Source organism: Lissotriton helveticus, chromosome 11 (genome assembly GCF_964261635.1).
Source record: "Lissotriton helveticus chromosome 11, aLisHel1.1, whole genome shotgun sequence".
Lineage (NCBI taxonomy): Eukaryota > Metazoa > Chordata > Amphibia > Caudata > Salamandridae > Lissotriton > Lissotriton helveticus.
Genome location: NC_136072.1, coordinates 976,131,921 through 976,144,393, shown reverse-complemented (window position 1 = coordinate 976,144,393; position 12,473 = coordinate 976,131,921). Strand labels below are relative to the sequence as shown.

The following is a 12,473-nucleotide window of genomic DNA, read 5'->3' as shown; positions in this document are numbered from 1 at the left end:
TGGTAGGGGTTCATGTCAAGCAGGCCTTGCATACTGATACAACATATAACTCAGTGGCATCTTACCTCATTTCTGAAATTAAATGAAATGAAAAATACATTTATTAAGCGCATGGCACCCGAGGGCATCTGAGCGCTGATAGCAGCAAGCAATAGAGAACCAACCAAACTAGGGAAAGAGCCAGGTTTTTAACGACTTACTAAAGGCAAGGGGATTGGGTTCCTTGCGCAAATAAAGAGGGAGGGTGTTCCAGAATTTGGTGGCATTGTATGAGAACGGACGTCCCCCGCTTCTAGCTTTCCAGATCCTAGGAACTACAGCAAGATGTAGACTGTCTGAGCGGAGGCGCCTGTTAGCACGGTAGGGCCAGACAATAGAAAATTTAATAGAAGGGCCCCTTCCGGCTAAAGACTTATGTACAATGCACATGGCTTTGAAATAAACTATCTCCTTGATAGGTAACCAGTGGCGAGATTTCAGGACGGATTTTGCCGATTGGCACTTTGAGATGTACAGAAGGATTCTGGCTGCCCAATTTTGAGTTGTCTGAAGTTTTGTAAGGGTAGTGCATGGGGCCCCAAGATAAAGGGCATTCCCATAGTCCAGACGTGATTGAAAGAGTGCCTGAACCATGAGCCTCATTGCCTGAAAGGGGATGAGTGAAAGGACTTTGTGGGGCATCTTTAAGGTGCAATAGCATGAGGCTACCACATTACGTGCCTGGTTCTTGAAAGTCAGATCCCGATCCAGCCATACACCCAGGCTTTTTATTTGGGTCTTGGGGGCTGGAACGGGGCCCACGTCGGTCGGCCACATTATTTTGGGATCAAATAGAGACGAGTTCCCCAAATTCATCATCTCAGTTTTTTCTCCATTCATTTTCAAGAAGGAGACATTCATCCATTTGGCTACCTCTTTCAAGCAGGGAGAGAGGCTGGGGGAGGAATAGTCTGCTTGGTTGAGTCCCACCATGAGTTGTGAGTCGCCTGCATATGTCACTATGTGTACCCAAAAGGCAGTACAATCTCCACTAATGGACTCAGGTAAATGTTAAATAGAGTGGGGCTCAGGAATGACCCCTAGGCTCTCTGCAGCGGAGAGGCATCTGTTTTGAAGTCACCTCAGCGTCAAAGACCTGGAAGAATCTATCGTCCAGAAAGGAATGCAACCATGTCAACGTGACCCGGTCACCCCCAATCTTGTAAGCCTGTGGGCCAAAATTTGTTAGTTGACCATGTCGAAGGTGGCACTGAGGTCTAAGAGGATGATGACAGTGGTACCTCCAGTGTGCAAGATTTTCTAGATTCTTCGACTTCAGATAGTGGGGCCGTTTCAGTACCTTGAAGTGGTCGGAAGCCAGTCTGTGACGAATGGAGGAGGTTGTGGGTCTCTAAGAAGGCAGACAACACAGAATTAACCTATTTGTCAGCTATTTTACTGATCCCTGGGATAAGTGAGATGGGGTGATAGTTTCCTAGGGAGTTGGGGTCAAGGTTAGGCTTTTTTAAGAGTGCCTTCACCACCGCTTTCTTCCAAGGAGGGGGGACCACTCCAGTGGTGGCAAGTGAGGCATTGATCAGTTCCAGTATAGTGGGGGAGATGGTTGTGTCAGCTCCCCACCTCTGAGGAGATAAATTCTTTGGAGTGGCTGGTCTAGCATGGTCAGTTGTAAAAGCTGGTATTCACAGGCTGACTTCCAACAATGCTCGGACTATGGTGAGTCCCAGTGTGATTCAACTGGATACTGGTTCAGGGGTCCTACCAGTCTCTGTCCCCCAGATAAATAGGAATGGCTTGCACATTGGCGTGCATTTTATTTGGAAGGATCGTCAGTGATATGCGACAGAAGAAAAATATTTTGGCTTCGTGGGCTTATAAACTGTATAATCAAAGCCCCTATTTTAGACTTCCTAACACGTTTTTATGAAGATTATTCGAAATGTAAAATTCCTGCCTGCCTAAGGTTTTCGGTCTCAAGTGTAGCTCAAAACCGACATTCAGTATTCTAGGAGAATGAAATCACGTGGTTGATTAGGATCAGGAAGTCTGTGTTGATGTGAGTCCATTAGAAAAAACAATGCATCACAATACGTTTTTACATAGGTGTTCGTACAGTGGCACATTCTAATCACTTACATACGTGAAAAAGTAATTGTTTACTTAAACAAAGTATTTGGTAGTTTGGTGTTTTATGAGTTTTCTTTGGAAATTTCCTGACCTAACTTCAGTAATATTAACTTTTTTTTAAAATTGCTGTCTAATTTCTTATTTTACAGTCTGCATCTGATATCAACCAGATTCGAGAACTACAAACACAATTGGAGGAAAACCAGAAAGAAAAGCAGAACCTTCAAGAGAAAGTAAGATCGGTTTTCTTTGGCATGGCAACAAAAGTAAACATAAAGTGGCGTTTTTAAAAGCCATGCTTGGGCACAGTAGGGCAGAGGTGTTTTATGATCCGACTGAGAGAATAGGCAAAATACCACAATTGCCTTCCACCACCAGAGTTGTATGATTTATGCTGCACAGATGTTGTCCACAATTTAATGTGATTATTATGAGTACGTAGACTTTAGTTATTCCTTAACCCATTCCAAGACATTTCTGTTATTTGGTGTGTCAGGCCGACTGCCCAGTCTGGAAAAGCAAGGAAGGAATTTAAAGATCGAGAAGGTCTTTTAGAGATTGGTGTAATGGGAGAACCATTGTCAACTGGAAGTTCTCCCACTCCATCAAACTACCAGTTACCAACCTCGTTTACAAATGGCGGACCGCCACAATTCCCATGGTGGAGCCACGAGAAGGCTTCTGCCAGCAGCCTGCACCACTGAGCCAGTTTTAGAGTGCTTGGCAGACTTATAGGGATTGGCAGCACTTTCTTTTTGTAACTAATACTCTATTGGCACTTTCAAAAATTATATAGTGTTCAACCAGGAGAACCACAACCAACCAAGAGAGAAGAGTCCTTCTCATCACCAAAGCTACTGACCATTACATCATGCTCTACTATTGGGAATCATCACCTCCCATAATCCATCCCACTTCCACCTCCAAAAACCACATTAACAACACCCACCAAAGTTTGTCTGCCTGCAGTCACCATCCAGACAAACCTCTTCCCAATGAAAATGCCTACATTCCCACCCAGGGGCGGCTCCTCTGTTAAGGCTGAGGAGCATCGCCCAACTGATCTCAGAGCAGTGGAAAAGGGAAAAATAAAATAATAATAAGAAAAGTTATTATCATTTTATTTTTCGTTGATGCAGGGCTGGGTTAGGGGTGGAGCAGGTTGTTCAGGGAGGAGGAGTGGACTGTACACACTATGGGGCTCATTAGGATTGCGGATTTCCCGCATCCTCCGGGCATGCAGAAGCCACCGCCGGCCCGGAGGATGCGGGAAATCCGCTGCGGACTAAAAAAGACCCACCGCCAGATTGGGATGGCTGGGGGATCGTTTTTCAGTCCGCAGCTTTTCTGCCGCGGTCGCCTTCCGACCGCGGCGGAAAAGCAATAACATGGCTGGCGGTGTCTATCAGACACCGCCAGCCATATTATGATCGCGTAGAAAGTATGCTTTTCCACGTCGGCTTTTCCGCCGTGGAAAAGCATACGGAGATTGCCTTTGGGGGCCCGTTGCGGGCCCCCTGGGTGAAGGGGGGGTAGGGGGGGTGCACATGGGGGGTACCTATGGTACTCCCCTACATTTGCGTGAACAAAGCGGCAGGCACCACGCGGTGCCTGCCGCTTTGTGCACGCAAATGCTGTGCATGCATTTTTAACATTGCGGCGGGTGCAACTTGAAGCTCCACCTGCCGCAATGTTAAAAATAGAGGATGTGACCGCCACCCTGGCGGTCACATCCTAATCTGTATGGAGGGACCGCCGCTGCCCCTGCGGACGGTCCCTCCTACTATATGGTGGCGGACAGACTCAAGTCCGTCCGCCATCAGAATCGGCCCCTAAGTGTGCATGAATGCTTTGCTGGCCATCTCGTAATGTAGCCTGGGTGGGGAACATGCACAGGCTCCCTGTCCCCATTTGAGAAGCAAACCGTGGCACTGAGACGAGCTCAATGACAATGCTGCATTGCATCATTGTGATTGACTCAGGGGAGCCTGTGTGCTTCCGGACTCTTCATCACCAACAGAGGAAAGACGGAGGCAGCCGATACGTGAGGAGGTAAGCGTTTAAAAAAGTGTTTTCTCCCTCCAACCCTCTGCCCCTGCACCCTGCACCTGTTACCTGCCAGCCACTGTTCCCCCACCTTAATTAATAGATTTCAGGGGAAGGGGCTCATGGCTCTACAACAGGATAGGAGTGAGAGCGCAGAGGAGTTCTCCACCAAGTGTCTGAAAAACGTACTTCATTAATCTTCAAATGTTAGGGGATGCTTTCAAAATATTTTTTTATGGCTAATATAGTCTACAAGCTTTGGTTCCATTGATTAATCGTGGGTGGGTTAGTTCTCCTCCAGCAAAAAGCGATCACCAATTTTGCTGCCCCATGTACTGCAGAGATACATACCACTCTTATTTAGCCACATGTGAAATATTAGCCAGGTGGACCTCAAGTACAAAGGTTTTTAGGTTAATTGGAAAGTGGAGTCCAAGAAAGTGGCTCCAAACGTCTGCTGTAAACTTCGAAGATAACTGCAGTTTGGAGAAATCCCTCCAGATGTTTAGAGGTTCTGCTACCGAACCACCCCAGCATTCCTTGAGGCATTTTAGTACATTCTGTGAATTTTAAGTGGGGTGTAGTGCCAGTCATATATTAACTTATAAGTATTTCCTTATTGTTCACATGTATGGAGTATTTATCGATATTCTGTCTAAGAAATTCCACCCTCAGTCTGTTAACGCAGTACCCAAGTTGTTATCTAATTTGTGTCTGTTTGCACAACACTCTGAAGTTGTTGCTTTCTTGCGTAATTTGTCCAATTATTAGATCATGCCCATCGAGCCTATGAGACTCCCTATTGATTTCTTGAATGGTCTCTTTTCCCTTTTCGCTCCTTCCCTCGTCCCTAGTTGCATTACACAATGTCTGAGTTAGGTCTAATGCAACTGTACCATTTCCTTCAGCACAAACCCCTCCTTTTATTGGATGTAATAGCTGCATCCTGGAAAACGTTAGCAACTGTCTATTATCCACCACCCCAATGTTTATAGGGGGTCTGAATCTAAGGCTGGGGTGAATCTCTTTGTGATGCATTACACAATCATCAATAATGTTGGTACTGGTACCAAAAACTATGCATTTCCAGGCCTTACCTGCTTCTGAAGGCATGCTAGGTCCCTCAAAGGTCTGCTGTTTATCAAGTGATCCATCCAAGCCCATAACGTATCTGTTTTCGTGCTGGACCACTTGGTATTCAGCCTAACTAGTCACCCAATAATAAAGCTTAAACTTAGGGGTGTGAGAATTTGGTGGTATTTGCTATTATGTTAGCATGTGAGAGTTCAGAAACATCATGTAGAACTATATTTTAGTTTGAAATGTGTCCTTGGTTCAATTTTTGATACAAGGATGCATCTTGCGGTAAAAACACAAAATACCCGTAATTGCGCAACGTGGCATGATTTCAGGAATTTCGCATAATAGGCGTAACACTACATTTCCAAAATGATGTGAATTACGCCACCATCATTTACATTTCTCTCCAGCTGACTTTAAATCTAATAAGAGTGACCCTCCCATGTCCATCATCTGCTGTATTAATCTTAACAGCACCCTACTTCTATCCTTCTTCCAAATAAAGTGATTTACTAGCCTCTGTAGCTGTTCAAATAAATTATTCTCCACTTGGAATAAATACAACATTCTGGGGAGTATATTCATTTTACATTGCCATTGTGGCTCACCCACAACAGCATAAGCTCGAGCCATCTCTCAAGATCTCTTTTTACTTCTCCTAATGTTGGATAATTGGCTGAATAAGGTTGGTGTATCTGTAGTGTTATCATTACCCCTAACTACTTTATATGTTTTGACTCCCATATGAGAAAGAGAAGCGAGAGAGACAGACAGACAGAAAGAGAGAGGCAGGCAGAGAGATAGCCTTCTTAAGGTTTTGAACTGCCTGTGGAGTAAGTGCTAGATTCAAAATTTCTGATTTATTCATATTTATTTTCAGGCCAGCTACCTTTTCAAACCATTCCATGTACTCTGTTATCACCAATAAAGATGACTCTTTTTGAATGAATGAATGACATTTTTATTGTATCAACTAACAAAAAACATCCACAAAACTTGCTTGCTACAGTAGCCATCGTTAACAAATTCGATGCGCTACATCCTTTAAGACAAAATCCAGGAAGTACAGATCATAGATAATAAAAACACTAAAATCCATGTATCAGTTAGTGCAAAGTAGGTACATACAGCCCTTTTTTAAAAAAAACTTTTGACTTTCCCCAGCTGCCAGGAAGAGCATAGTGCTGCTATAACTTTATTTATTCCTGTCTGTACATTAATGTCCTTGTTTATGCTGTATTATGCCCACAGTATGTAAACGTATGGTCCTTTTTACACATATCATAATAATATTATTCCCGTGTTTGCCCTAGCCATATTTGAATTTTTGTTTTAAAATGTACAGCTGCCAGGAAAGCACTTGGTGTGATAAATATATTTATTCCTGTCTTTACATATACGATCTCTTTTATTGCTTTTTAGCTACGTTTTACATTTTTTATTACTCCTGTGTATATTTTGAGTCATTTTTAGAATTAATATATATGCAATGAATTGTTTTTAGTTGTTTTTGCTTGTATGATTTGTATTTCTCAAATCGAATAAAAGCTTTTGACTTGACTTTCCCCAGTGTAGAAACGTCACGAAACAGGCACTCTCGTATTAAAATTTCCAGATAAAGAGACATTCAAGGACATATTTTGGAACAGAGATTACAATAAAATGCAGAATACATAGATCATGCCATAACATGCAAATCAGAGTCTAGGCTTGCCCAAAGTGCAATCTTGAAGTTCTAAAGTGCGAGGCGCGTTACTTAAACGTTCTTTAACTTTGTGTGCAAATTTGGCGAACCAGCCAGTTCCATCAGTGTCTCCAGGATGAACAAGAGTTCATGGCATCCTTACAATTACGCGTCCCATATTTTAAAAACAATGTCCTCAGTCAAGTGCAACGTGCGTATGTTAATCAATGGCATATACAAACCAAATGAACTATAGATTCTTCATGCTGGTTATATTGTCTGCAGATGGTAATCGCCTCTAGGGATTTCCAGCGCCTGTTGATATCTTTTAGCGGCAGTGCCAGAAGCCTCACTGTTAAAATTTGCTTTAGAATGTTCTTGTTTAATGCAGCGTTGAGTTATGGTTGCCTTCGCCGATCTTCATAGGAGCTTGCAAGTATCCCAATGATACTTTTGGAACGATTCAACTCCTTCATGCCTTCTCAACTAGATAAGGCTCTAACTTGTTTATTTAATATAGATTTCAGTGTGCCAGGCTGATAGAACAGATCCTGCAATTTGGTCATGTCAAGCTGTAAAGCAGTGCAGGCAGTTTGCAGACAGTCGCTCCATGAATTGTTGGCTTTCATAAAGATCATTTTCAGGGTTGACTTCATTGTGTTCCGAGGGGCCACACAAACCCCTCGGTAGTACCGCACGAACGATGCCCAGTGCTCATAGCTTTGTTTATTCAGCCCAAATTCCAGTCGCACCAGAAAGTTTCGTGTATGCGCAGGAATCTGGAAAATTCACTTAAAGGCTCGGCAGTTGATGTGTTCAAGGCTAATAAAAAAGCCACAGGAAAAGCTAACTGACCATATGTAATTGAGGGGAGAAGCTTGGCCCTTATAACCCTTCTAATGGATTTTGTTGTCGGGCTATTTAGTTTAGAATTAAGCTTACACAAGGCCTTGACCTTTGTTTCAACTAAAGCAAGGTGACCTGTTGATTTCCCATTGCTCATCAGGCAACCCCCCAGGCAGTTGTATTTGGGCACTGTTGTTATCTTCAAGTTGCCCAACCTCCAATATTGTCTGAATTTGTTGGCATACTTTCCGAATATAATTACCTTTGTTTTTCCTGCATTTGATCTTAGGTCATTCTCGATGTTGTAAAGGTTTAGTGCGTCCAGTAATCTTTGCATGCCTACTTTTGTGTGATCCAATAGCACCATATCGTCTGTGTACTGCATTAAAAATAGTCTGTTTTGAGCCAATTTTCAGAGATAAAAGATTTGCATTAAGAATAGTTTTAGCAAGGTCTGTCGTATATAAGTTAAAAGCAAAGGTGACAATACACAGCCTTGTTTTAAACCACGGTCTGTTGGGATGTTTTTAGTAGCTGAATTCATCGAAGTTTTCACCCGTACCCAGGTTCCAGTGTAAAGGCTAATTATTGCCTTTAGAAGAATCTCTGGTATCCCCCAACCTTGTAGTTTCCGCCACAGCAGACTTTGATTGACTCAGTCAAAGGCAGCGGAATAGTCCACGAAACATGCAAAGAGTGGCAGCGACTTTTTCTGTGTAGTCTGTTCTATCATGTATGCAAGGGCTAAAATATTATCCATTGTGGACGCTCCTGGCCTGAAGCCATTTTGGCAGCTTGGGAGAATTTCATTTTCATCGGCCAAAGTCTGCAGATCTTGTAGAAGACGGCTAGCATATCCTTTCGCTTCAATGTCTAAAAGGGCTATCAACCTGTAATTCGCGGGGTCCCCTGTATTGCCCTTTTCATGAATAGGTTGTAATAGAGATCCTATCCAAGTTTCTGGAATTGCTGTATTTGCCAGACAATGCTGGTAGAGCGGCGTAAGTGTGCTTCTCCAGAAATCGCGATCTTCTTTAAACATTTGTCCTGGTAATCCGTTAGGGCCTGGTGCCCCGTCCTTTCAAATGTTTTTTTTAATTGTTGTCACGCGATTCCCTACAACGGGGGCTTCTGGAGGTACCTCCATATTTAATGGGTACTTTACCACCGCCAATCCAGGTTTGTCTTTTGTGGATACTAGTGAGATTTCGAGTAGAGCAGGAATTGTAAAGAGTTCTTGATTGTATGCTGATGTCCAATTTTGCGCGTCACAATATAATGTTGTTACATAGGTTATCCATATGTCACTAGCAACCACTTCTTACCTGTCTTGGCCATTCCCAGGGAGCTTGTTGATATATGACTAGAATTCAGCCTGTTTATTTGGATTTAGCAAGGAAAAAACATGTAGCCACTCTGAATCTTGTTGTTTTCCATTATTGTCCCACGCGTTTTTCCTATGGATTTTCTTTGCTAGGAGTTGGTTCTGATATGTTTTGTATTTTCAGTCTTGCTTATGGATCCATGTGGCTATTCTGAGCGACCTTTTACTTTGCTCCACTTTTTCACAACGTGGTTCAAATTGGCAACAAGATGTTTCTACAGCGACTGGAGAGTATTCTTTACCTTTCAGAAATTGGTATACCATGGTTGTTAATTTAATCCAGTTCTCATTAATATTACCTGCCGTGAAATCTTCGGCAGATCCAGGCCAATTATTTTTCCACAGTCTTAGGGCTGCTGTATCTATTGTTGTCCACTTTAGTCTCCTTGGCAAAGCATACATTTGTTCCCCGTTGGTATTACCCACGGAGGTGATAGTCGAAAGGCGGGCCCTGTGTAGGGTGATAGTTATGGCAAGTGGGAGATGGTCATTGGTCGGGATAGAAAGCTTTTGAAATTCCATCACTTGTCCATAAATGCGACCACACATGAAAATATAATCAATTATTGATTCAGATAGCCCCTGTGGGTCTTTGTTAGAAGCTGATTTAAGACCGTAGCACATTTGTGTTGATTTTAATCTGTGTATATTTAAGAATGTATTCATCAACGTTCCAGCCTTATCTGTGGGCAATGCTTCATCTGGTTCCATTCCAAGATTTTTCGTATTAAAATCTCCAGCCATTATAATCCCACAATTTGGTTGACTGCTTAGTAGTTCCTCAAGGATATCCACTAGCGCTTTCATGTCACTGTGTCTGGGGGCCTCATTGCTATTAAAGTAAATATTCACAAGAATGATCTTTATTGGGTGTCCATTTAATTTCAATCCTTGCACTAGGGCCGCCTGAACCATGTCCGTGTTTAATAGAGGTTTTATTTTCATGTTACTACTAATTCGCGCGTATATTGATAAGCCCCCCGATGGTCTTCCAAATATATTACACTTTTTTTGCAGGCTGTTGAAATTCCATGAAGCCTGGTATAGCCATTGGGACGAGCGACCAAGTTTCTTGCAGACATAACAGGACTGCAAGAATTCAAATACTTCCAGCAGTGAGGCTTTTAGCCCATAAACATTCCATGAGATTACTTTGAGCAAGTTGCCTGTTTTATTGCTCATGCAACCATTTCCTTGTGTGCTAGGAGCATATGCGCTTTGTTTGGGTGGGCTTGGGCAAAAACTGTATTTTTATGTTGGGAAATGCTGTTGTGCGAGGGACGTAATTTGTCCCTTTTAGAAGGGACTTTCGTGGGCACAGTGTTGAATATTTATGCGATCTGCTTTTTAGCATAAATGGGTATTTCTCTTCTTCTGGAGTGTGAGCATTAATCCCCAGTTTGCGAGCCTATCTTTTTCTTTCATAATTGTTTGTACAAACGAGCCATCGCTCCATTTTAGTATTGTTGACTCTCAGGTTGTATTGTTTTCCAAGATTTTAAATTGTACTTGGGTGAGGTCTTCACTAGAAATGGTAGAGAGCTCTGGGATATGATGGAAAATTTGTAGAAAATTGGACCTGTTTAATATGTCCAAACTTCCCCGTGATGTGTATTCAGGTATAAAAATGATTATGTTATTCTCCTCCTCTTTATACCCTTGTGCTGGTTGGCTGGCCACGAGAGAATATGCAGCAGATTGTCGCGTGTTTGTTGGAGTTACTTCGTAGTCGTTGTTATCTTCTAGGGACCCCTGAAACTCACTGTTATTCAGTGGTATGGGTACTATCATTTCTCTATCCAATGCTGTCTCCTGAACTTTCCTATGGCTTTCTTCATGCTGTTCCTTATGCAGGCTGACAATACTGACCAATTGCGGAGTCACTTCTAGTTTGTGCTGTGACTGCTCTTCCATATTTTTGGCTGGTCTATTCAAAATTGGTTGGGATATAGGATTATTTTGTATGGATTGATATTTCCCCTGGCTTTCCCTTTGGAAAATCGGAAACATTTCTGTGGTTCCAGGTTCTTTTGTGTGGGCGCCTTTGTTGACCATGTTTTATTAGGTCGAGCGTCGACAAATTCTCTAATGCCCAGTTGTAGATCCTTTGCCTTTCTTTGGTGTTTTAAGTATTTAGCCTGTTTTTTCAGACGTTTCTTCGCCCTTCTTGGAAAGATTTTTACTCGGTTCTGTTGGATGCTCCAAATGTGTGGCCCCACTGTTATTACATTGCACGTTCTCATTGGGTATAGATTCCTCAGGAGATGATGTGCTTTGGCGGGAAACTAATGGCAACTGCAAAGCTAGTAGAGATATGTCCGAGCACAAAATCGGTTTACTGACTTGTGTGTTTGTCAGTGTCAAATTAATTTCTGCTGAGCAGGTTTTCCCCTTGGGATTGTTTGCAGTTCATAACTCATTGGGGGGGATTGTTGCACCTGCCGGACTATTCATGCCATTTTGTATGCCATCTTTGGCAGTTCCTTCAACTATTCTTTGAAGGCTCTGAACTATGGTTTCCAGTTGTCTTTGCTTTAGTTCTAAAATGATGTATGTTAGCACTTCGGGCAAAGTGCTAAGTTTCTCCACAATTGGAAGGCATGAGCACCTAGCAGTTGGCTGCAACCTCAGCAATTCCATCTTTTCGTCTAAGATGTTGATTTTGGCTTCGATGTTAATCATGGCTATAGCGAGAGCCTGTATAGTATCCATTTGAGTTTTCAATTTTTGCGTTTGCCATGTAAGCACCTTGATGGTTGTTGCTAATGTGGAATTTATTGAGGTTAGCAGGGAATTTTAGTTGTAACATCCATTGTGGAGTGTACATTTTGTTTCAGCTGTGGAGTGGAGCAAATTCTGATCTCCCTAGAGCAGAGGTCTTCAAACTTTTGGATGCCGAGACCCCCCTGTCAACATTTTCAAGCGTAAGGACCCCCTCCTGACAAACATTTCTAAACCTCTAGGTTATGAGGAAGGTGAGGACCAAATTATGCGACAGGCTTGACTAAATTGTGTGAGTAGAAAATGTAAATATTGTTCTGTGATGCTGCGTATTTTGGGGTAGCATTGCTTTATTATTTAGAATTTATTTAAACACAGTAATACTGAGGAAAGATTTCACCCCATCAGTACCAGTTTATAACCAAAATACAGCAATTAACATCAGAAAGATGTCTAGTCAACCTCTGTGAAGGGCCTCCCAATCCGCAGGAATACGCGCTGCCACATTAGAAGCTCACCTGGCCATGGCCGGGAGCAGCAAGGGTGCATTCAAACCGTGGCGGTCTTCTGCAGAGTTAAGCAGTT

At 42.7% G+C, this 12,473-nt stretch overlaps 1 protein-coding gene across 1 annotated transcript in view; it reads left to right on the top strand.

Annotated features, from left to right (window-relative positions):
• Nucleotides 1-12,473, top strand: part of MYO18B (myosin XVIIIB) — a 1,710,199-nt gene that overhangs the window by 1,365,557 nt on the left and 332,169 nt on the right. The window contains exon 38 of the mRNA XM_078665559.1: nt 2,277-2,360. Coding sequence (XP_078521685.1) covers nt 2,277-2,360 — 84 coding nt within the window. The remainder of the gene's footprint in view (nt 1-2,276; nt 2,361-12,473) is intronic.